This window comes from Solenopsis invicta, chromosome 7, assembly GCF_016802725.1.
Source record: "Solenopsis invicta isolate M01_SB chromosome 7, UNIL_Sinv_3.0, whole genome shotgun sequence".
Classification (NCBI taxonomy): domain Eukaryota; kingdom Metazoa; phylum Arthropoda; class Insecta; order Hymenoptera; family Formicidae; genus Solenopsis; species Solenopsis invicta.
The window spans coordinates 4,040,524-4,067,950 of NC_052670.1; the positions used below are offsets into that span (position 1 = coordinate 4,040,524).

Sequence of the window (27,427 nt, forward strand, 5' to 3'; positions counted from 1 at the left end):
TGACCATACAGGGAACGACATTGCGCTCCGCTTTGCATTTATTTTAAAAACGATCTCAATAACACCGTTGTACAATAACAGAATACAATTTAAAATGTAAAATACTATTTTAAGAATAATTTACTAGGTTAACCTTCTTTCTATCATTGTTCGTCTAACGTATATTATACATCTATGCAGTTCTTGATATTTAAAGATAGCTGTTTCAATATCTCGTTTTTCAAATCTATTAAGAATTAGTTTTTTTTTAAACTTAAATAGAAGTGAGATAAAAGGTGAGAAAAAAATTGGTCTAATAAATCGTTCTTAAAATAGTATTTACATGTTATTATATTTTTAATTATATTTTATTATATTTTATTATATTATATTATTATTATATTTTTATTATATCTTACTAATATAAAAGATGCTGATAAAATTTCGCAAGTTTTTCTCCATGCGATATGTTATGATATTCCCTACGAATAACGTTTGTTTATATCCGTTAAAACTTAATAGAACCATTTGCTACAATAAATTAATTAAATCAAAACTGTTTACGCAATATATACAATTCGTAGATATTTAATATTAATGGAACAGTAATGATTTCGCTACGAATTGCATTAAATTGCTTCGAGATCGGCGCAGCCAAAATAGAGGACGTTTGTTATCGGAGCCACATAATTGGAATCACGAATTAAATTAAATACTAAATAAAATAAATTACGAGTTAAATATTTTAAATATTGAACAAACTAAATAAATTACTAAAAACAATTGTGTTAAATAAAATTTGATGCGATTCAATATTTAGGAGCGTTTCGAAAATTGATGGATTAATTCCGGAAAGAAGGCAATAATCTTGAATGCATTATTAATCAGGCGAATATATCATTATGTATTTCAGATCTAAACTCGTATGACTTTGGTCGTGATATAATTTACAACTGTCTCTCTATACTATTGTACCAACGAAGTCGATAGTAGCACGTTACCGAAACGTGAGATTATGATGGTTGTTACAATTATCCCTATCTTGTTCTATTATCATTAGGTTTGTATTCGGAGGAAACTTTAGACCTAAACTTAAACACAGGGGGAGAGTAGATGAATAAACCGATGACAGTTAAAAAGCAGGCCATTATCTCGTATTCTTCATATAATATCGCCTTTTGGGGCGCAAAAGAGAAAGAAAGCGAATTGACGTTAGAGTTATAAAATTCCGCGAAAATCAAGAATGTTTTCCGAACTGTAAGTTCCGTAAATCCTCAAACACCAATGCATTCAATACTCTCTAAATCTGAACAAGTGGAATCTTATTGATTTGCAGTGCTATACTTATAACTGATCATCTCTCAGCAATTATTCACTGTCCTTCAATTTTAGTTCTGATCAAGAGAGAGGGAGGGAAGAGGAGATGGGGCGTTCTCATTGATATTAGAATCACTGAAGGACAGTGCATATATCACTAATTAATTTAGTTATAAGTTTAACACTGAAATCAAGATATTCATTGTCTTTGAATGAATAATACTCTAATAGCGATGTAAAAAATAAATGAGTCTTTAAAGGGACTGTAAGATTAGACTCTCTTGCATCTGCAAGCGCGAATTCTGTCATTGAAAACGCTTATAACGAGTAATAATTGTAGAAGTGCATTCTGTCGTCCGTCGTGCAGTTTCCGCTTCAGTGAAGAACGATGCATACGTACGATACACGCGTGCACGTAACGGATGCACACTGGAAGATCGTACGCTGTCAGTGGATAATGACAATCTATGCACGAAACTGGGTCAAATTCGACGCTCGGATCAGCTAGACTAATTAGTGCAACCATGTAATGCATTATAAATTCGGATTGTAAATTACGTAGCACGTGTACAGTAAGTTATGTAGGCTTGTCTTTTGATTAGGTGCAGTAGTATGTGAGGTACGATGGAGATAACGCATGTCGTAATATCGATCTTACGTCATAATTCAAAACTCGTACTTAAATTTGAAATAAGATAATTAATAAGTAGCGTGAACGTTTTAATTGCTTTCTAAATTGGAGTCGGTGTATTTTTTTAAAGACATTAAAAAACTGAATAGCCTGATTTCACTATTATACTTATAACAAAAGTAATTTTATTATTTAAATTTTACATTGAATAGGGAATTAGAAATTGTTATGTGAATATAATTGAGATTTTTGAATCCCGTTTCACGAATGAAACTTTTATATCACAAAAGTACTTTTAACGATAATTATAATAATAATTTTAAAACATTATAATAATATTAATGACAATTATAATAATAGGTATAAAGTAATATATTTTTAAATTAAAATTTAATGATTAAATTTTTTATTGATTGCTCATTTTGCAGTCTAACGTTTTTCTAATATTTTTCTAATAAAACGTTATACAACGTATACAAGATTTTATATTGCATAATTTATTATATAAAACTAATATATCTTGCAGATAAAGAAAAAATTATATAAATAAAAAAATTTCTTAAATTTATTGTAATCGTTCTCGAATGAGCTTAGTTTCAAAGAACGCGAGTCTAATCCCGGCGAGATGCGAGATAATACCCTCAGCTTTATTCATGCGTAAGAGTGCGGCGGAAGTGGTATGAAAGCGAAAAGGTCGCTAACTGTGACAAAATTTGATGCACTTTTAGCTGGTATCAACAAAGGGAAGTTACATTCCGTGCTAGTAGCTCACATTTACGTTCGATAAACGCGTGTCAGTGCGCAGTATGCGTAATGTAACGATTGCGTAACGAAAGGCTATCTGATGCTTGCACCTGACGAAGAGAGCCATGCGAAATCAGGGCAAATTTGACGAAACCGTGGGTGATTACGACGCGGTTAGTGCCGGAGTTACACATCGTCACGTTGCAACATCTATATACCACGGTAATCCCTAAATCCACCAAGCGAGCGATATTGCTAACGAAGCTGCGATTCAATATCGGGTAGGAGAAATAGTACCCATTAAATTCGTTATAAGAATATGGAATAAATATCCTAGTTGCTTCTCGAGTGTCCTCGAGTGTAATCTATTATAAAATTCTAATTTAAATTCTAATCCTTCTATTCTGAAAATTACTTCTGGCATGATTTTGTGATAGGCCACTTGCAAGAAAAAGGAATGATTAAAACAATAAAATAAAAGAATTTAATTGGCTGTAATTAATTAATGCCTATATGTCACAAGGCAAAATTGTATCATGTGGAATATATTATTAGTTAGTTTAGGGTACATTAATTTCGGAACAAATAAATAAACTATATATGATTATGTAAATTTCTTGTGAGCATATGGATTACAATTGCATTACAATTGGATTTACAATTAGTAGCGAAAGATAAGAGAAATCTTGAACAAAATCAGATATTATATTCAATAAAACTATTACGACACGATTCGGAATGGAGTTGGATGTGTTTGCGCTGCGGTAGCTGAATACTCGCAGGAATAGGATCGAGTGAAATTTAGGTTCTGTGGAATTAAAACAGTGGAAATCTCTCTCTCCGAGCGTATTCGAAGTATGCCAACTCGTATGCGGTAACATTGGTGATTCTAGTTGTCCAAAAGATCGGTCGCTTGGATTAATGCAATTGTTTCATTAAGCGAGCGCTTAGAGAGAAAGAAAAGAATATTTATAAATTTTTTTTTATAGAAAAGGAGAAAAAGAATATCTCTATTTTATTATCGAAACTTATAACTGCGAGCGTTCAAGTATTCACTGTCTACCTGCGATTTGGATATTTATACACTGACGCTGTTTTAATCGCGTATAATAAAAGAAAAGATTTTGGCTTAAAATTCATTCTCTCTCTCTCTCTCTCTCTCTCTCGCAGAGCAAAATCCTTTCATAACTGAAAAATTATTTATACCCCGAGATTAATGTTAGAACGGGTATTTTTAATCGATTATAGTGGCACGATGAGCTATTCTGTGGAATATGAATAGTTAATCAGTCAGAAGATATTGTCTGACTCGATCCGGAATGAATTATTTGGGAACATCCCGTTCGAGTATCGTATTCGTATTCGGGAGGGGAACGTACCACTTGGTACGTAATATCGAAAATGCAAAAGGACGGAACATTAGATTCTGATCGATAGTACAGTCTCATTCTACGAAATTACACGACGCTATAAACATGTTTTCTCGTTATCTCCGATCCATTCTTTCTTAAATTCTCTGTTTTTACATTTCCAGGTTACAAAAACAATGCATATATTGCAAATATTATTGTACTATCAAATCGATACGTACATACATTTAAAAGTTACATTGTATAATTATTACATACCGTGTGGGCGTATTGAAGTAAACAATGTATCAAATCGGAAATTGCGAAATTTTGATGAATAACTTATCAAACAATGTGTTATCAAATACGCCTTCAGATATACTAATTCTAATTGAATCAACTAAAAATACGCTCAGGCGTAAACCTATGTTCAAAATAAATTGTTTTTATTATTATATACCGTAATCTCTCTTTTCAGAATTTCATTTCATTGATACCGTCGTACATGATTTAATTATTTCAACTGATCGTTTGCTTTTTGTCTGAAGAATTGCTTTGGGTTTCTCTTTGTTGTAGCAATTTCGCAACATTTCTGCAATATTGTTCCGTGCTGTACGGGAATGTTATCTGGTAACAAATGTTAAGGATAATGAAAGATGATTGCGCAATTTATTTTCGAGAGAATATTAATTATTACTCGCGCCTCGGCGCGAGCGTGATGCATTTTCACGTGGTACTCAAGAGTTCGTCTTTTCGCATGTGTAGCGTGCTCAATTAAAGCCGGTCTCCCCCCCCTCTCCCCCCCCGTTTCCACCCTCGAGAAGCAGGAAATTCGGAGTGACAGGTTTAGACGTTTGGGCGTGATCGTGGGATCCGCAAGCGCGGCTTGCTCGCTGTTTGAAGAGTCTCGCACCTGCCTCGGGCTCCATTTGACTGCATTGACGATTCGCGCGGTGTAGTTTATCGGGGTAAGTTTCCGCCCGCGCGCGCGATGTGAAACTTTCGTCGAGTAATCCGTTACGAAAGTTATCGGGCGTAACGTGCGCGGAATTTCCGTAAATACGGATAATCGAGAAACGTGCCAGCTACCGCCGCTGTTTCTCTTTCTCTCTATGCGCGCTGCATCCAGGCCTCTGCCTCGCAGCTCGCTCGCAGACGCGTTCGGGATCGAGCCACCCCTCTCAGGCCGGTCGATGCCACACGACTGCCAGTAACGATTGGCGCACGCAGAAACGCTCCGACCGATGTTGTGCGGTACGTCGCAAAATAAAATTTCACGGGGCGTTTGTCCACGAATCCGATAGGCGTTTTGTTGACTGCAGGGACTTAAAAGTGAAACGTGGCGCGAGAAACCAGGTTAACTGAAAAAAATCGGGAAACGACGCAAAGCGGTGTCGAACTTTTTCGATTTTTTTTTTAAATATTTGGTTGATATTAGTGATACGGATAAAGAGCAACATTTTTATTTGTGATGTCGATTTGCAATGTGTTATTTGTCTGAACGAGTTTTCTTGTGCATTATGTGAAAGAGTACATATTACAGACACGGGAAAAAAAGAGTTACATGCAATATAAGAGAATTAAACTCGTAGAAATATACAAATTAAGAAACGCATAGATAATTTGCTTTTTGTTACCTTAATGTATAGACATAACAACTACAAATGATCAGTTCAGCGGGTAGTAATCGTGAAATGATCTATTAAAGGATTGCGTTTAATGAATTGTCATAAGAAGAAATCGTGTGTGTTTCATTTCTCGTGCTATTCAAGTCGTTAAAGTCGTACTTAGCGAATAGGTACAATTTTAATTAAACATCGCACACGGTGCCCATCGCGCGCGCATTGTCTCGCGAGAGATACTATTCCCCTCGGAGCAGAGAACAGCCTCTCGTCCTAGACACGTTTCAGAATGTTATTTTCGCAAGCACATTTTGCTCGCGCACCTCCTCGAGCCCCTCTGTACTTCCGGTGCTCTCTCGTCCTTACCGGAATTCTTACCGGGGGGAAAAGGCCGGCGTGTTATCGTAACCGTCGACACGGTGGAAAAAGGTACCGTTGTGTTTTCCTTTATTCCGTCCACAAGGAGACGTCACTTCGCGGAAAGATGAAGAAAATGGGCTCACGTCGTTTTCGCTCGTATTACTTCTTCAAGCCGTATTCCGCGCGTCGCGACCATTACGCCACGCGGTTGTTACCCTTTTTCCCGGCCTCCCTTATCCACGGCCTCAATGAGGGGCTATTCATAGGATATTCTAACGGAGCGCGACGAATGGGACTTCTTTCAAAATCCGACCCCGAAAATGGGCGGAACGGGCAACGCATTCGCCGGCGGCACATCAAACATCAAACTCACTGTTTAGCGTTTATTACGGACAGATATTTGAGAAATGCCTCGAATAAATCACTCTGAAAATGGGAATGGAACTATATTAAAATGAAATTCTTTAACAGCATGAATTTGTTCCTCTCCGAAACTGACAAATCTTTGTTTTCACATGCACAATAATAGAATATTTATTATTTATTTACGTATTGACTATAGGCATGTACTCGTATAATGCTATTTAAGAATAAAAATGATTTTACCAAGTTTATGCAGAATCCATTGTTTAAATTATTAATGATCCTACTCATCTTTAATGCAATCAATGTTTATTATTATCGGCAAATAAATGAGCATTGATAAATTAAAATTGATACGTGCCTTCATATGTACGCTTTTACAATAATTGGACACCGACGCAATGAAAATTGCAGCATGTATATAACTATGATAAACGGATGAATTTCAATTAGAATAAATGTGATTCGGAAAAATTTATGCAATGGTATATTGTTATGCATATTTGGTAACAAGAAAAAAGAAATTTTTTTTTTAATTTGCTAATTTCACATATTCTCATTTCTTCGAAAACTTTTTATTGTGTAAAAAACAAATAACGTCCAAACAAAGAACGTCGTTAACAGCTAATTTTTTGAAGTGGATATGCAATTTATAATTATTTTAAAATATTTTATTAATAAAAAAAATTAATTTTAAATATTTCATTAACGAATATTGTAAAATAGTAGAAAAAATAATGATTGTTACATACACAGACGTACATAATAAACAGTCTCAATTTGTATCGAGATAAATTTATTTTAAACAGCAATATTTATTAAAATTATTAACAACGTATTGACGAATAATTTCGAAGGTATCTAATATCGTTCTTTTGTACCGAGTATTGAAAAAGCGCAAATAAATCAATAAATGCGCGCTTATTATACCTTCGATTATCGTGTATATCTAAGCGTAATAAATTCCAGTTAAAATAATCAACTGCTCAATTAAACATTTATGAATTGTTTTAATATTCGTTCGTGTGGACTTTTACGGACTATAATATCAACGAAAATAAACGGACAGATCGCATGCGACAAATAACATGGCACATGCACCTGTTCGTGGTTCCACGCAATTTTTATACGTTGAATAGAAACAGAACGAAAAATTCAGATAAATATAATTTAATAAATATTCATCAACTATTTGAATTACCAAATGTGCTGACTTCATATAACAAACAGGCGGTACGTCGCCCGTTCGATTTGTATATGGTTTATCGGCGCGCCGGTAAATTGGTATATTTTGTAAACATCAAAAATCGGATAATGAAATTTGTATAACCGTACGCAACGCACATACGCTCCACGCATTCTTGAATTCCTTCCAATAAAATATTGTTTGCGTTAGTAATAGACACAATGTGACACGGTGCGAAGTATATTGTGCACACATACACACGCACCGTACATTGTTTTTTTTTTATTATTCAGCGAAATGCATAAATAAGTGTGCCAGTAACTGTAGAGATTAAAATACTTTCCACAAATTGAAAAAAAATTTGATCAGCGATTAATTCACGAGTAAATTAATTAATAAACTTTATTATCAAGTAAATAAGTAGCTTTTGAAAAAAAATGAGCCTGAGACATCATTTATTATTATCATAACATTCAAATGCCAATATATACGGCACAAACTAATCCTCTCTCGAACTTAAAACTTGAAATGTTAGAGCTTTTACCGCATCCGCTCTTGTATCATCAATTTAAGGACGAAGTAAGTTGTCGCTGTGGTGTCGCGCGAAAGGTATTATCCATTGTTCCTGGAGTGCACGGGGTTTCGTAATCGGCTGAAACGTCTGGCAAATGCCCCATGGGTATCCCATCGGCACAAGAGTGTTGGATGTAGAAACGCTTTTGCGTAATGAGTAGTTGAGATTCCTTGTTAAGGAGCGCTCGAACTCCGTGCTGCGGCTTCCGCGGTTCCTAACAGATTTCGGCGCTTCGCCGAGTTTCTTCCTCCAGTCCTACTTCGTAGCCGATCCCGCGAAGGATGCATTCCGCATTGCACTCCGGAGAGCGAGTCGATTTTGGTACATGTTATTTCGAGAAGCCAACCGCGTAATTACTCCACGAATCTCCTTTCCAAGTTTAAAATCATAATACGTACATTTCTGTCTGGCATTTGAAATAATTACCAGTGTTTTAATTGAAGAATTTCATTAAATCCCCGCAGACAGCGTGTGAAACGGCGTTGTTTTGAAAAAATTCTTAAGCTTAAACTCTTATACTTTCTAAAAAAAGAAAAAAAGAATGAAATGTATGACATAATTTGAGAAGAAATATCTTTTAAGTGCGAAACTGAAAAAAAAACAATGAGAAATAAAATTGTTATTTTGTATTTTAAAAATTGTTTAAATGCATTCACCAATGCTTTAACCTCGAATATTCTTGTATCTGTTGAAGATATGATTTTATAAACAAATTAAAAATATTCTTTTCATAAGATCTAGAATATGAAAAAATAAATTTTTTTTCTGTAATAGCAAGTTAATTAAAATTATTTCGCGTAAACTAACGTTTTCTTCTAAAAGATAAAAGGAGATGTGGTTTGGGAAAATATTTTACAAGTAAAACTCTGTAAAAAAAATGATTGTTTATAATTCAATAATATTCTGGGAATATTTTGAAGATATTTAATGTTATTAACATAAACTCAAATATATTTATTTTAAGAATATCCACATTTCTATCTTTCTCTCTCATGCGTTAATGAATATATAATAATATCTGTACCCTTTATCCTCTTCCGGCTATCTCATATCGGGCAAGCTTCTGTGAATGAATAATTCGACAGAAAATTAATAATTCAGAATGCCCGGAGGTCGTGTTTACACTTGTATAGTGGAATGATGCTACTCTATGTATATTTGCGCCAGAAAAAAGATGATTAATTGCTTGGTATTATCGCTTATTCATGAGAAAGAGAGAGAGAAAAGAAAATATGAATGGAGACAATTTTTCCAGCTAAAAATATATTTAAAGTGCATTTCGCGCTCTCTTTTACTTTCCCTTTCAATAAATTATACATTCGATTGCGCATCGCACATGCAGCGAAACAAATGTTCTGTTCCACAGATTTCTCTTTTACTCTATAATACAACACCATTTTTTTGTCACTCTTTTTATCGACTGTTTTTTGGGATTATCCAAAAGTACCTCGAATACAAATCTATGTTGATCCGTGCGTATTTTCAACGCGAAACGCGATGTGCGAGCAGCTTTATGCTTAAAACGAAATTAAGCTTACTTTTTTTTTATAGACTTTTATCTTTATTATTTATATAACAATACCTAAAATAATTTCTTCAATTTAATAGATCTTTTTGTCGACAATAAAAACAATTTATACACACGTAATATATGTAATTATACCAAAAGTCATAACGACAGCTGTAATAATAAGAATGGAGCTGTCTTAGGAGGATATCCATTACTGTAAACTATTTTATAGTTTATCTCTCTATAACATGGTAAACTAAACTCGGCAAGTTGCGGAATCGTCACGTTCGTGCGAGCTAGTAGTAATCAAGACCGAAGGAAACAGTAGTAGTAATAATAGCGACAGTCTGAAATGTCTTTAGATCTCTCTTTGCGCAACATAATTTCCTGATCTGCAAGAATTCGAATTGCTGCGAATATTAATTTCACAAAATTAAATTCACGGAAGATTCTTCCGCTCCCACGTGGAACACTTAATTGTATCTGATATCGATATCATCGATAAATTAAAGAGATGAAGTTAAATATAAGTAATTGTTAAAATACTAATACATACATTGCTAGAAAGCGTTCGAAAGAGAGCATCTTATTCCGATTGCGCGAAGCCATGAAAACAATTCATCGAGTTCATTGAGTAGGTATCTTGTAGAAGCGATTACAATATGCTGCGCGTAAACTCAACATATATCGTCAGAATATACGTCGGTCGACCCAATTGAAACTGAACTCTGCGGCCGGCCGATCCGCGCTAATTAATTACTGCGCTGCCGGCAAATTCATTACAACAAACACTGTTCCTAACAATAGTAGCGGCGAATGTTTAGCTACATTATCCTCGCCGTCCGTGTCGCTCGGCTGGAGCTGCCGCTGCTGCTGCTGCTGCTGCCGGTCATATCGAACCGTACGTGCAAATTTCGCGTGGTCGGCACGCCATGCGTATTTCGCACCTGCATATTTTCCATCGAATTTGATAATTACCGCGGACAGAGTTGACGCGCCGTATGACGCTGCGAATAATTATCATACATGGCGCAGCGAAATGCGATTCGACGTTGTTTACCAAACGTTTGTCCCTGCATGTAACTGACCGCAATTAATTCTCTCGCTGAGAAGCAAAGTTAAACGCGATTATATACCCCGTAATCCTTATTCGAATATAATCTTCAGATTATTTTGAATAATGGATATCTAGAATACGAATTAAACAACAATGTAATCCTATTATTCTATGTTTCTTCATTTTCTTAAAAGATATATGATTACCGAAAAATCTTGACAAGGCTTTAGGTAAGAATTTAATTTTATAACCATCAATTTTCTACTTTATTTTCTGACGTTTTAGTGCACAAGCCGCTAAGCACAAGAATAATATATCTAATGCATAATCCGTCATTGGTCACACGTATAAACTGGCGATGCACTTTAGTATAAAAATTATTTACGTTATATTACATGAACATTATGTAACATAATTTTTGCTGTAATAATAGATATTATGTTACGATGTATCGATAATGAGTTACAGTTATGTTACAAACATGATAAATCGTGGAATAATAAAATAATTGCAGTAAAATGATATTTCGTCGTACATTCGAATTTCGTTGAATCGAATTTCGAAAATTGTATTTTTGTCACAGTGACGAAAAGCACGACGCGAATAAGATAAGTAAGAAGGCAGGGAGTTGGAGGATAATAAACGTTTCTCCATGGCGAACTTACATTGCTCGTTAACTTTACGAGAAGTGAGGTAAACTCGCGGAGGCGAAAATGTCGATAGAAATACCCCGGAGATATCGCGGTCCAACTATAGAATGGTTAATTATAACGATAATTAGCGGGCACTTTTGCGATGGTAACTTTTGGCTCTCAGGCGTCGATCCTTCACTTTGGATTCGCTATCTCAAGCTCGAGTTCGAGAAGTATAAATGGAATATGATTTTGCTCTAATTAGCTAGCCCTGGAATTGAGAAACTTTGTTCTCCATGCACTTCGATGTGAACCCATGTAACAAGATACTTTTACTATATATTAATAGAATTATCACTCGCGGCATGAGACAACATCTTTCCCCTCCTTTTTTTTGTAATGGAAAAAACTTCAGCGAAGGGCAGGGATTGAATTGGAAAGCGAATTTATTGTAATCGAAATTTTATAGGCATTATTTTGGAAATGTTGCGACAAGTTTTATTTTATATCTGAAAAACTGACAGCATGCCACATCTAGAAGAGGCAATTGCAGACACCAAATTATCTATGAACCGAGCTTGAAGCTTAAGAGCAGTATGAACAATTGAGTCTTGATGTTGAAAATTTAGATCGTTGTTTGCTGCCACAAAGCGACGGTTTCTCGCAGACATTTATAGCGACCTAACGACGTCGTAGATCGAAACGTTTAATGAGCCCGCCTGACAACGGTTTCTCTTTTCTGTGATTTCAGCCCTGTGAGAAATCGGACGATTTTCGCGCGGCACAATGCGCCGCCTTCAACAATGTGCCATACAGCGGGCAACTTCTCAAATGGTATCCCCATTACGACCCAGCTAGGCCGTGCGCTTTGATCTGCCGCGGTGAACAGACCCTCGAGAACGGCGCTACACGGTTGCGACAGGAAGTGCCGTTGGGCGAGAAGACGATGCCGCGCGATTCCACGGATAGCCTGCAATTCGACAGCGACGAGACGATAGTGGTGCAATTAGCGGATAAAGTGGAGGACGGCACGATATGTTACGCGGAGGGCACGGACGTGTGCATAAACGGCGAATGCATGGTGAGTGCGCCTTTCTTCGTATCAAGACGACTTTTGTCGAGGGATAAGTACGTCTTATAAGTTAGCGGAACAAAGTGAGCAGAATCAATTCAAACTAATTTTTGTATTTGTTGCTCATTTGCTGCTAAAAGTTGCCAAAGAAAAAAATTTGTGTGTTGCTCTATTAATTAATTTTTTTTTTTTAAATGTTTTGCTAAAGAAGTTAGCGGGACAATATCTTTATATCGCAAAAATCACACGCAAAAGCAAAATTTGTTGCTAATTTGTTGCTCACAAACTATGCTACTCTCGATATTGTTATTTACAAAATAAGTACCAATAACAATAAACAATCAAAATTAAAACTATCCCCAAAATAATCGACATGTAAAAAGTTACTTTTTATACACCCAAAAACAGATCTCTTTGAATCAAAAAACATTTGTGTAACTCAAAGAAATTTGTGTAGTGCTATACTGTTAAAAAAATTTCTTTGATTCAAAGAAATTTTATGATTGTTCCTTTTATTAGAATTAAAGAAATAGTTTGCGTTTCGATGTTACAATATCTGAGAATAAAAGGTTTTGGTGCCATAATCATGAGAGCAACAGATTATTTTCTGATTGTTATTCTTTATCTATCTGCTGAGGAGTTTTCCGCTGTCGTGTATACTTGTTGAACGATTAACGAAATCGAAACTAACATATTTTATGAGCAACAAATTTGGATGTTATTTTTATATTCAATTTCATTATTATACATATATTGTCCCGCTAACTTAATCTTCCGTTAACGGAACATTATTTAAAAAAAAAAACTAACAAAGCAACAAATTTTTTTTGGCAACTTTTTAGCAACAAATAAGCAACAAATAAAAAAAAATAGTTTCAATTGATTCTGCTCACTTTGTTTCGCTAAACTTATAAGACGTGAGATAAGTTAGTGACGTTTCATGAATTTTTGACAAGTTGTCGCAAAAATTAATAAGCAATACTCATAATTAAATATTAATCGGCATTTCTCGAGATTCTCCTCAAATAAAACGTTATCAGCACTCTAAAAGTTTGTCGGTAGTTTGAATACAATTCTGCGATAGATTGACATCAATCGCGTCTGTATTGAACTCATGTTCTGCCAACGCAGTCTGTCGACGTAATCCGACAGCAGATTGCCAACAGAAACTAAGTAAAATAGTATTTATTTAAATGAAATGTTTGCACAAAGTATTATTGAAACAATTACGAAATGACGATTTTTATAGTCAATCTGTCATAATATTCTGCTATCAAATTCTGTTGCGTTTTTATTAACAAAATATTCGCACATTTTGCAAAATTTCTTGTTAGAAGATTTGACTATATGAGATTGAATAAGAACAATTTAGAGCCGCGGATAATAGATACGTCAAGAAATCAAGATAATTAAACTTTTTTTATTTATAAAATGTATATACTTTTTATTTTTGAGTTTAATAAATTTTTTTGTTGTATTGATTAAATAATAGTAAAAAATTCAAACAGAGCGGGATTAACTAAAATAAAAATAAAAATGACGGAAATTGAAATCACCTTTTTGTGATCTATACTTTAGCATAGACAGGTGGATTGAATTGGGACCGTGACGTCAGTATTCTGCGCTTATTGTGACCCGTCATTGATCTGACGCTTGAAAACCATACTCGACTCTTTATCCCAATGCCCTCGAACGTTCATCACAATGCGGTATTATGTGGGGAAAGAGAATATAGCATCTATATATACACACTTCATAAATGGCATCGTATATTAAAGTATAAATTAGACGTATATATTCTTCTAATAAATACTATTATTACGACAAGAATAATAAAAAAAACGAGAACCTTGATAATCATATTTATTATATATTATATTGATATAAAATTAACATTAAATTATATGTATTATTATTATATTAAGATTAATTATATATTATATTAATTATATTATTTATTATTTTTTAAAACAATTTTCAAATTGAATTTCTTTAATTTACGGATAGAGTCTGAATTGTAAAAAAATTTAATACACATGAAAAGATATATATAATAATGATTTGCACCGAATACAAAAAAAGAGTAGTTAGTAATTAAGTAGTGAGTAGTAAGAGTAGTGAGTAATTAAATTATATTGGAAATTAATCTCTCTTACACTTAAAAAGAAGTTTAATTTTAATTTATTAAAATTTTTCTATTTTTATTTTTTAAATACTTAGCAATGTTTTGGTTTTAAACGGTGTTTGGATTTAAAACACTAAATGTTTAAGTCTGTTAAAAATTTCAGTTTTAAATGTTGTAGTGTTTCAAATATAAACACCGTTTAAAATTAAAAGATTTCAATATTTTATAATTAAACAGTTGTTTTTCGAGTGTAATATATCGTTCTCATTTTTTAATGTTCCAGAAGTATATTATAGTTGAAATTAGTTGAACATTACTCATAAAAGTTAATATCAAATGTGATTATCTATTCTTTGACTCTTTTGATTTTGATAAGAGAATAATTATCGATTCTTAACCGCGGCATTATCGGAAACCATGGATCTGTCATATGCAGACCGCAGTATATTAGATGCGAGGAACATTAAGCGATAGGTACAGTGCACCGCTTGTCAGTCACTATAAATTGTCGGTCGATCAACACATGAGGGCCTTTACTCGTTAATTATCTAAATATATATAGCGATACTTACATTCCATTAATTTAACCGCAATTTAGCCGTTAACGAGGTACGTTAAGGCAAGTAATTTCGATGTGATTGTTTGTATTTTTGTACACATTATTTATGTTTTATATAGGAAAGTTTTTCGGTTAATTATTGAAAAAACGATTGATTGTTAAAAATGCATATTTGCAAATAAAAAGTATAAAAGTTTGGAAAGAGTTTCAATTACTGAAAAACATCATTATGTTTTTCCACGTGTAAATGTCGAGTAGTTCGAATCGATTATTTAAATATACGGAAATGCATCCGAAACTGTGTAAATAATTCAAAATAATGATTTGACTCAAAATAACATTTTGATTTATTAATCCATTTAACTATTCGTTTGCATTGTTAAATCGATGAATCGCGATTTGCCTAGTACCTTGGGAATTTACATATTAAATTCACTATTGGTTTGGTCACCGCGTTTTGAACATCGATATAATCCGATCTGTAATTTTGATCGAATAATTACTCAATTAATTAATCAAGAGTCGCGTGTGAGCTGAGCAATATCCCCGAAACGTTGCCTGAAACAATAAATGAGAGTAGCCTTTACATGCGTATAAAAGTCATATTTGAAATTAATTATATTAACGTGAATGCAAATTATATTAAATTATTGGTAATGTTTAAAGTGAAAAGTTGATTTTAAATTAATCAAAGATCAGAGAAGCTAAAAGCAACGAGTGATAATATTGGAGAAGTTCCTACAATTCCCGGAACAATACTCGTACAAAATAAGTGGTACGTAATGCTTTCGATTTTTCCGTAATATTTTTTTTTCTTCAGCTAACTAGCTGAATATGTAGGATTGCAGAAGAATTTGACAAATTATTAATTAAGTAGATAAAAGCAGTGTTCTTAAATACTTTGACGGAGCTAGCCTTAAGCTCTGGATTAAACTAAAGGCGTTACTTAAGAATTTAACCGCAATTGCCACGTCTCTTGTCGAAACTTTGTAAGATGAAACTTCTGGAGTTAGCAGAGAGAAACTCCGGGGTCGGAGAAGAGATTCGCGCGGATGTCGGCGCGTATAGGCACATGTACCAAGGTAGTACCTTAAACGTATTCGCAACTCGTTGCTTTCTAGCATCGCTACGCCAGCACGTTTCGCGTCGTGTTGAGAAAACGCAACCTAACGAAGCTGCCAGGTCAGTCTTCTGCTAATATTTAACATGGGCGCGTCGAGAAGCCCGATCTCATCGTCCATTAACTTAATTTGATCAACGTCACATGTGTATATGCATATGGTGTATGTATGCAAACCCGTATATTACAGAAGCGTAATGTGAGATGATCATCCAGTATTATTATACAATAACGTTGCGTGTTCTCCATCAGCTCGTCTTATCTAATGCTCTAAGACGTACATAATTTTTAATAATTATTAATGAGATACCTTTTTAATGAAATGAAAAAGGTATCTTAAATGTAATATACTTGTTACTTAATTTGTACGTCCATAATTTGTACGTTTATGATTATATTATTATTATTACGCTAAGGTGTAACTTTTAAAATTATTTAATCTATCGTGTAAATTTAAATCTCGTAAAGCAAGTATACATTTTACACTTTTCTAAATTTTATGCATTTAAGAAGTAGAGCTCGTCTTGCCGCGCAAATACAGCGCGCATCCTCGACCCAGTATTAAAATCTTAATTCTTTGATCCTAAATTAAATGAGACTCGTGATACCACAAAACAACCAGAAAGAAATAGGATTAACAATAACGCTGGGAAAAAGCTCGCGCTCTCGCGGCATGCCGGGAAATAATTAACGAATTCTCATAATAGCAACGCCCGCGACGCGGTCGCGGGGACAATATCTAATCAGCAGAGAAGTCCACGTAATTAAGCATTAAGCAAACTCCGGTGAACGCAAACTGGCTTTGCGTTATTAAAAGTGCCGAGTCCCGTTTTCGTTATGGGCACGCCCGATGGACGCGTCGAGCTTTTTCATTACGTCGCGCACTCGTTAAAATGTATCTTCCGGGCGAAAAAAATTATTACGCCATTCCCCGTTGTGGTGGGAATTTTGAGAAATTACATCAATCGGAAATTGCGGCGATGACATTAGCGTTTCTCTTCCAATGTGTTTCAGGAAAACACTTATTGACACTTTGCGAGCGTCCTCCCCTTCGACATTTTTCGTCAAGTCTAAATTAAAATCTTCTCCTACAGTTTTTATTCTCGCTACAAGCAAATTTTAACTCTAATCAACTGCACAATATTTACTTGGGATTATATATATTTATTCATTGTCCATGAAATAAACAAATATTACGCACTGTAAGTTGGAGAAGATAGCCATTCTAGAAACGAGTAGCACGCAATTTTGTTGTTCTTATTAAATTGCGAAAGAAGAGAATATTTTGAACAAATAACAAAAAATGTTTTTTTTAATGCGGGAGTATCTTATTAAAGTTTGTTCTTAACTTTTGGTTAAAGTGCTATTTTCTGAAAAGATTTTGACTATGATTAATGCCGCAGAATAAAAAAAAGAAAGAGAAGAAAGTAACCATACGAGGCAAAAATTTGCTTCCCGGAGTTCTCACCCATTTCTTTCTACTTCACTTCCCAGTTTTCGCCCAGTTCCTTCTTTTCCCTTAAAACCTAATTCTCCATTTTCAGTTGCTTATCTCTGAAGTAATTGATGTTCTAAAATTGAAACGAGCCCTTTTCCTCCGGATTACCGTCGGCTATCTAAAGTTGGAAAAGAAAATGCACATTGTACAAAAGAAAATAGATGTATGATAAGTACATGTTGAATTCGAGCCGGTGTAGTTCCGGACAGGTACACAATAAATTTCATCGTGCCAGTGAAAACACGAAGGCGAATAAAGTGCCCGGGGGTTAAGCATCCCTTCCTCCACTCTGTAAATCCTATTCTCGAGAAAACTATGTTAAAAGGTAGAAACGAGTGCAAAGGAAAGGAAGGTGAGACACGATGGCGGGGAAATGTCGCTGGTGCGAGGCTAGTGGAAAAGGCTAGGTGTATCCTAATGAGATAGCGACAGTACGGGGGTGCTAAAGACCGGAAAGGTACATGGAGCATCGAATAGAATCTCGAGGGCAAATAATTGAATGCCAGTCAAATTTGCGTAACGAAATCGCTACGATATTGAAAATCGCGAGACATTAGCAATTATCGTCCGTATTACTCTCTGTGATATTTCAAGTGGAATAGAGTGTTTTGGCTCAGTAATCGATTTCAGAATAGAAGTATTTGGAGAAGTATTATCTTTTTTTTTGTGCAAATCTCTATCTTGAAAAAATTTCTTTGACGGACTTTAACGCGAGAGCAAAAGATTTTTTCTGTTCCGTCACGTTAACGTATGAAATAACTTGAATACGTTATTATCAAATGTCTGGACGATAACAGCCCACATATATGCCATGTATTTATGTAGTAATCAACTAGTGTTTAGTATACGTTTATTTCGGAAATAATAAAAGTAATAACATTAATATTTAATAACATACATGAACGCGTCAAAAAACGAAGTCTAACTATGACGGAACTGATTTTGTAAATTTTTTTACGGAAAAATAAAAAGAGAAGAGTCGGGTTTCGTTGAAAAAAATTGTTTTATTTTCTGTTTGTCATATAAATTTTATTAAGAAATAATTATAAATGACGCCGTTATTAAAGTCCTTGTGAAGCTTGTTTTTAAAAACATGGTTTGCGATTACCATTACCGTTCTCACGAAACTCATTTGAAAGCAACGACAAAAGCTTTATAAAGTTGAAACAAACCTAGTATTTGACGTAGCCGTTTTTTCGAAATATTACATTTGAACAAAATGGCAGTTGGTCAAAATCAAATAATTTACTTTTCATCAAAAATTTTGTTGGTTTTCCGGCTGCGAAAAGACAAACGAAATATTGAGAAAAAAATTCTATGTTAAAAACTAATTTTTAGTGTTCAGAAACAGTGTGTAAACTTACAAATCGATTAGTGAAGGTATCTTCAAGATATAATGGTTACGCTTTTTGAACACAAACTTTATAAGGATTTTATTAGCAATGCCATTTTTAATTATTTGTTAAAATTTATATGACAAACAGAGAAAAATACAATTTTTACAATAAAACAAACTGGATTTCTCTAACTCTTCCCATTTTCCCATAAAAAAAATTTACAAAATTAGATTTTGTTTTAAACTTCTAGGTAGTATATCCATTAAATATTATAATAATATTGATTCTCAATGAAAAATTCAATACATACCAATACAAATAATACGGTTTATGCAATTGTAATTTCTGTTTTATTTTATCCACCATTGTGAAGATAATTCATGAGAAAGAAGGAAAAGCTGGAGGAAGGGAGGATAAACGTTTACCGGATAGGACAGCTGTCATCCGGTAGACCTGGGATTTGTCGAAATTTAATTTTATATGAAAATGAATTTGTTTCGCACTTTCTCCCCGTTGTATATGATAGAAGTGTTTTAGACACATGCGTCTCTTTATACGAAAGACACGGCATGCGGGTGCGCCGACCGGATTAGGTTTACTTTGTCGCGAAAGTGGAAATCAATGATGGGATCCGATAATTGAAAGATAAGGCCATCGCAGCAACCCGTTATTTCTGTAGGTAAACAAGACGGAAGAAAACGAGAATTCCTCTGGGCGTGAGAAATGAAATATCGTGGGACTTAACGGTACTCCGCGACCCTTTTCTGGTTCCGCACAAATAACCGCTGTAATACGTGACGGCGAAAAATAATAAATGCGTTAGAGTTATTGACACTATCATTATTACGTATACAAATTGGTATTAATAGCATGTGCTATTATTCGATATTATATTGTATCTAATGTCAACGATAGAGAGTCTAATTTTAGAAGAATATTTTTAGATCACAACACTATATGAAATGAAAAGGCAATTACAATTGTATACACATTATTTTCTTTTTTTGCTATATATTGAATTTTCCATCGAAAATCAGTATTATTATATTTTGTAATATTATTTTATTCTTATTATTTCAGAAGCAATCGTGTATTAAAGACTGATTAACTAGGACACATACAGCTATCTTAAGGAAAAAAAAACATTCTCATAATTATCTTTGAAAATCGGGATACACAATAGTGTCTTGTGACAATTCTAACGTTAAAATAAATTTAAATTAGATATTACGTCAACGTATTTCTTTTATTTATGCTAGCCAGAGAATATGTCTCTCAATTTGCTTTGTCTCGGCGCCTACATGCCCTCAAAGTTTTGTTCTAGCTTTAGTGTAGCGCTTTTGATGCGTGAAGCTAGTTGCAGAACCGTGACTGTTGCAGAACCGAATCTCTCGTTTCGAAAAGCGCAGAAATAAAGTATCTACCTAAACTGACTTCTGCATTGATGCACGGAATAAAACTGCGCTCGTAACGGCCGCAATTCGCCGAATGACGATCACCGATGTTTAATGGAAGTATTTCGCAGAACGTTTGAAACTTGAACGATAATCGAGCCCGATTTCGATTCTGCAGCCAAATCGAACGGTCAATTGGCTCGGAATGGAGACCGTCGCGCCGCGTGCATGCCGTGCTGAATTTAGCGTACAATTTTCGTTTGGCAATGTCTAGCTTTCATTAAACGACACCGTTACGTATGAAATCGTAAAAGAAAATATGAATGGGTAATAGCGAATGGATAATTTTTGCGATTCGAGATTGTAACAAGCGGAATTTGTATTTCGTATGATTGTAAAAACTAAACGAAAGAAGCATGTGATTGCATCATAATACATCGATTAATTAAACAGTAAAATATCATCGTTGTTCAAGTTTAAAATTATTGTATTGATGCGCGCAAATAAATAAATTAAATCAAGATGTCAAAATAACAGAAATATAATGACTATTTGCAGACATTCGGGCGTTAGGGCAAACGGCAATCATGAATCACGCTCCGAGTTGACTTTACTATTTTCTCGTTTTCCACTCACGCGCCTCGTCGAACAGACGCACGTCTTCAGATTTGCCGACTTCCGAGGCTTAAGCTTTAAGTGTGCGTAGGTAATTGGAACGAACGATTTATTTGCGTCGCAGGTCACTACGACGAAATCTCGGATTATCTCGGCGCCACCGCAGTTGATCGTACGAGGAAGATCCCTCGTTAGGCTCACGTCTCTCTCCTTTTTACTCCCGTTCTCGCCCGTTGCTTTCTCCCAGCATCACCGAGGCGCGCCCCACTTCGCTCGCGCCTTCGGCTCTCAGTTTGCTTCCCTCTTCTCGCCCAGGATAAGGGATGAATAATGTACTCCCCGACCTCCGAGCAAACCTCCATGCAACCTGAATGACAAATCAGTTTGCCGTCCGAGCCAGGTCACGAATCGACGTGCTCTCGCCTCCTTCAGCTTTCCCAGCACCATCTTCTCCTCCTCAAAGATTCCTGAATTTTCGCGGGACGTTTCTCGTTCTCGCATGAATCCCGATGGCACGCCAGCATTCGTCAACGTTCTTAATGTACCCGGGATGCCGCCGATACTGCAAAATTCTTTCTCCGAAGCCGAAACAGAAAAATTTCCCCTCACGTAAACAGTAAATTGATATGAGTGCTACGTGACCTCTGAATCAACAATAAAATTCTGTCAAATTTTTGTATTCAGCACCGAACGTTAATTTGTTAATACTTGGAAACTTTAGCCAAAGAATTCTCTCTCTCTCTCTCTCTCTCTCTCTCTCCCCTTGTATCATCAAATTTTTATCTATGAATATTTTTTTAATTCATGGATAATAATTTTGATTTATTAATTTTTATTCCGTTTAAAATTTATCTACATTTTTAATTGCCATCGCTATGCTATTTTATCAATGACGTATCGCAAAATAACACAACAGAAATGAACGTATTTTTTAACGATTTCTAAGGCAGGATTACTTGTTTCTGACAATGTGTTAGGAAGTAATAACGACAACCGCGGCTGAAATCTATTATATGGAAGACGTGTTTCATTAATCGAGCGTGGATTTCTGTTGCAGAAGGTTGGTTGCGACCTTCGAGTTGGTAGTAACAAGAACACAGATGCGTGTGGCGTGTGCGGAGGGAATGGATCAAGCTGTCAATCGCGATACTCCTGGAGTTTGGAATCGATATCCGCCTGTTCCAAGTCCTGCGGTGGAGGTAATTACTGAATTAATTTAGCCATATTTCCCTGTATACAAACAGTTCCATGAACAAAGTAGCTTAGTGCTTATGCGAAACTTTATCGATCGTCAAAATATTATTATATCGTTGAAATATCTGCATTTATCTGTGGATCATATTGTATATAAAAATACGTTAATTTGAAAAATTGTTCTTCATGCCTTTGAAATTTTGCTCGCTATGTTCAATGATTTAAACATGTATTACGTAACGATTTATTAAACCGGCACATCGTTGTGCAAGAAGATAACGAGTGGAATTCACGAGCATCGCGGCATTATTTGCATGAAGGTCCGCCATCAAATTGGAGGGCTAATTTGCCGGTCACGTTTTTGCGCTAATAGGTTTCAAGATAGGGATGGCGGTGTGCAAATCGGCCGACGAGAGCGTTGTGGAGGACAGCTATTGCGATGCAAACAGCAAGCCTTCGGTGAAGTCCTTAATGCCGTGCAACACGCACCCCTGCACAACCAAGTGAGTACTTTCGGACAGACTGAACTATCTACGGTAGAACTGCATGCACGTTCTACGTCAAAGAAACGTCACGCCACTCTCGCGTGTGCAATTGAGAGGTACATTATAGGTATAGATATTATAGAGGGGTGCCTCACCCCGCGAATCGCACGCGCACACGATTTCGCCAGCCGAACGATAAAATATTCACAATAACAGGGGAAATTATCAATTATAAATTGCAAATGGAGAGGAGTTGCAAATAAAATATCTACTCCACTTGAGTTTAAAATGTTACCTTCTCGTATTTCATATTAATTCGCGAATAAATCGCGTATCTCGTACGAGCGATGTTTCGGGATTTTCGAGGAAGTGAGCGAGGGGCGAGCGGAAAATTGGGGAGTGTGGGAGCACTCGGTACGAAAGCGATCTTTGTTTCTACAACAATATTTCTCTTCCGTCTCGCAGAGAAGGGTTGCAAGGCAGCGGTTTAAAACCAGTTCTCGCGATGGGAATCGTCCAACAAACGACGATATACTCCATCGTCGACGGGGACTCGGACAAAAACTCCCGCCAACTATTCTCTCCGGATCCATCGGGCACGTTGGAAAGTCGTGGAATAGCGTTGAAAGTTTACCGTCCGATATACAGAATCTCTCTTCTTTGTGTTCGAATTCACGGCTCGATGTTTACGGGGTAACTGGCGACGGTCCTTGCCGATTGTCTTTCGCCGATGTACCGCAAACGACCGAGGATTACTTTTGGTTGCGACTAAAAAGTAAAGTAGAGTAACGGAGAGCATTGCTCTTTTAACAATCATCGGCCCGCGAATCTCTACTCGACAAGAAATTAGTGAGTGCTGGTACTGTAATAAGCGCCAGTTACACATTGTAAAATTGCGTTTGGGGAAAGGTATCAGGTATCGTTTCGCTGAGCGAGAACCGTTCGCCCTGTAATATATCTCACTCGATCTATTTCACGTCACTCGATCAATCGATTGGCGAGGACGCAAGAAAATTGGGATACGCGTGCCTGCGACGGCGGTGCCACTAATCGGTATCGGAATCGTATCGTTTAACGATCAAGATGGGCGGCTTGACCTCCCCCTCTGTAGCGTGACACGACGATATCGCGGACTTGCGATTACGAGCCGTTGATGAATTAGCAGTGGCATCGATTGCGCAGCAAATCGATCAATGGCTAATTAGAGTGGCCGCGAGTTTAGTTAGAATTTAGTTCGGTTTGACCGCGCGATTAAACGGTCCACCTTTCCTTCCCCAGAGAGGAACGGGACTCTCCGACCGACGTGAAAAGCCGCAACCGCGCTTTGAAGCAGCAATCCGGAAGTTATGATTTAATCGCACATTATGACTTACCCCTTAGTTATTCACCGCTAAGGTTTAAATAATCTCTATATATCCGACAGGGACTCATGACTGGTTATCAAATTTTAACTATCTCGGCTGACATTTAATCGGGAGACATTACGCGATAGCTCAGACCTCGTGCATTAAAAAAATATTACATATTACAAAAATAGTAAATAGAGATCGATTTTTACTTGTCACGTTTGCTTGTGAATAATAGAGCGCGCAGTGTAATGTATTTATGTTAAAAGACGCTAAGAGACGTGCTGTGTAATGAGTTTCATAAGCAAGCACTACGACGGCGGATGGCTTATCGGGAAAATCTGCAAGATACGGTCATGTTGACACATACATTATGGATTCATCGCAGATACTGGTAACACGTGTTAGACCGTGATTCACATGATAAAATCAAAACTAACGCGTCGAGATACGACATGGTAATTTGACGTCGAGAGCGATTTTGAAGAAAAGTATACGCGCTGTACAAGGGAAATTGATAAGACTGGAAGTAATTAATTTCAAATATCGGGAACCACTTGATGGCTTCTACCGAACCTAACCGCTCTTATGTACCCTAATGCGCGCCATTTCGCCGTCGGAAATTGAACGCATCAAAGATGACTTTGAAGATCACGTGAAAAGAATGCTGGGGGCTGCGAGATCGGCAAGGTCGGCGGTAATCGATGATCGATATCCTGCACGTAAACCCAGACACGGAGCTTGGGAGTTTACCGTTTCACTTTGTCATTTAGCGCAATCGCTCGTACACGGAACATTTTTACGGCGTCGTGCATGAAAAATACCGAGAGTGACTTTGACAGTTTCATAAAAAGCCTGTTACATCGATGGAAGGCACTCCACCCAGTTACTTGGTAAATGCCCAGCAAATCGGTATCTTCTCTCCCACACGGCTATGCGCCCGATAACGTTGGGACTGGAAATCGTCAAAGATATCGGTCGAAAGTTTTAATAGAGAAACGCTTTGGCATTTAGATTCGAAATAGCGACGTATCAAAAGCGAAGCTATTTCTATCTCTCATCCGATTAATGTGTTGATATATAAATTTTCGCAACGTATGTCAAAAATATTTCCAGTGCAATGAAAGAAACGCAAAAGTTACTTGCAGAAAAAGAGATTGAACATTTTTTGGGATAGATGTTTTCATTTTTTTTTTTTTTAATAGAAAATATAAATCTTGTAAAAACCATCTTTTATATAGACATTAAAAAATTCTTCGTTTTGTCCTCTTGTTCGGCGTATGTAAAATTAATATTGCGTCATATTGCAGAAGAAACGATTTTGCGTCGTCGAAATGTCCCCAATTTCCATGCGGAATCTGCATGGAAAATAGGAGCGAAAACTGCGCAAGATTTTGGCAATCCGCATGCAGGTCCTATTTCATGTTTTGGAACTCGACGACCCCGTGTTTCACGGAAAACCCCGAACATGAAAAATGAACGTATCCACCGTATGTAAAAGAACGAGAAACGTATCGATGAGAACGCTCGCCGCATTTTAAACGCGTTTCAAGCGGCATGTCGCACATCCCCAGATCATAAACTTTTACATCGTGGATGTTGACGGCACGTTCATTTTTTACACGGACTTTAAATAACGTAAAGGCACGCCGCCGTTTGCGACTTTTGCCACCGGCGAAGGTGGAATGTTAACGCTTTCATTAGCGCATGCAACTTTGTGCTACATGCGAACGCGACTGGAAGTAACTCTACAACAAACTTAATCTTGATATATTCCTGTGATACCACCGGCACCTTGAGCAAGCTTCCTTTCTCTATCTTTTCAGGTGGATGAACGGGGACTGGAGTGCGTGCAGCGCGAGCTGCGGTGGTGGTTCGCGAACGAGGTCCGTCTTCTGTACCGAGGAGAACGGAAACGAAACCACGAAGGTAAATTCGAGAGAAAGGCTCTTTAATAATAAAATTTTCGTTTAGTCGAGTTTTCTCCTCGGCTCTATGGATCTCGGTGGAGTTAGAGAAATTACTTATCTCTTAATAACGCGAAACGAATGGCTCAACCGCGTTTCGATATTTCATATCGTGGAACAGTCCTGGCTGTCGATATCATTGATATTTCTTATCTTAAACGTAATACACTGTCATTGTTACTTTTTTTTATTTTATTTAATGAACATTATTAGTCATCCAGTTTCTAATTAATAAAGAGTCTGTTATCGGTAGAAAGGATGAGACTTATCGTAAGATATTTACGTTCATATAAAGCATTCCAGTTTGACATATCATGATTAAATTATTTGAATTTGTTTAACGACGAGAGAAATCAATACGGTCGTGCCGGCGATAACGCGGATTTCGAAAACTCTGCGGAGTGTGTTCGCGTTTGCTTTCGGAGAGACATGTCAACGCGACTTTTTACGATGTAAAGACAAATAAATCTTTCTGGAATAAATCTGCCAAGCGCGACGGAATCAGCGTTACGCGTGCACACGATAAAACGCCACATTTTTCACATTTCGCCACTGACGTTAGACACGGCCGTAATTCCGCCGCGCTTCCGCGCGGACGGAACGTTAACCATTCCTCTCATCTCAGGGAATTTTATGCCGTACTTTCGTACTTGTCTGCGAGTCGCATTTACATACGCAGTCCTGTCCCGCTTCTCGTGACGGTCTTGGAAGATCCCACGATCCCTAACCCAGTTCGGTTCGTTTAAACTCGAGGAGCTGCTTCGCGAGTAGCAGTCGCTCACCGTAAAACCTCCCCGTCCGACATCTCCCACGCACACGTACATACATATACCCGTACGTAGGCAGTGTACGTTCATATTTCATATATGCAGGATGTCCTGCGCAGCCTACAGCCCTAGACATCTTTCGAGAATTTATGCAGCATATTTACTGACTGATTTTCCCTAACAAAATTTTTTTGTCGCAATTTTTCTAAAAATTGATATTGAAGTGTCTTGATTTTTGAAATTAAATTTCTGTCGCTGAACGATTAACTCAATTCTCTATTTATTAATTAGTGAAGACTCTTTAGTGTTGAATAATTTTGTAATCGACAATGCCCCGCCGTTCAATCACACTTCATTTTATTGACTTGCCGTTTAATATTCACGGTGAGAAAAATATCTTGAAAATTCTTGGAATGTTTCATTACTCCTTCGCGTCTAATTATTATTATTATAATATTAATGATATTAATGTAACAATGAAATATAATTAAAATATTATAATTATAATATAAATAATTATAATTATAATAATATTAATTATCAAATCTTGTAATTTCTATTTAATATAAGACATCTAAAAAAAGGAAGAGAGGGAACAAACTTTTGAACTTTTTCGGGCTTCTA

The 27,427-nt window shown here is 36.2% G+C and overlaps 1 protein-coding gene across 3 annotated transcripts in view; it reads left to right on the forward strand.

Moving 5' to 3' along the window:
• Window positions 1-27,427, forward strand: part of LOC105199941 (protein madd-4) — a 191,494-nt gene that overhangs the window by 141,990 nt on the left and 22,077 nt on the right. For all 3 annotated transcript variants that reach the window (XM_011167274.3, XM_039451630.1, XM_039451631.1), the window contains exons 5-8: window positions 12,076-12,405; window positions 22,102-22,243; window positions 22,612-22,741; window positions 25,896-25,998. In XM_011167274.3, coding sequence (XP_011165576.3) covers window positions 12,076-12,405; window positions 22,102-22,243; window positions 22,612-22,741; window positions 25,896-25,998 — 705 coding nt within the window. The remainder of the gene's footprint in view (window positions 1-12,075; window positions 12,406-22,101; window positions 22,244-22,611; window positions 22,742-25,895; window positions 25,999-27,427) is intronic.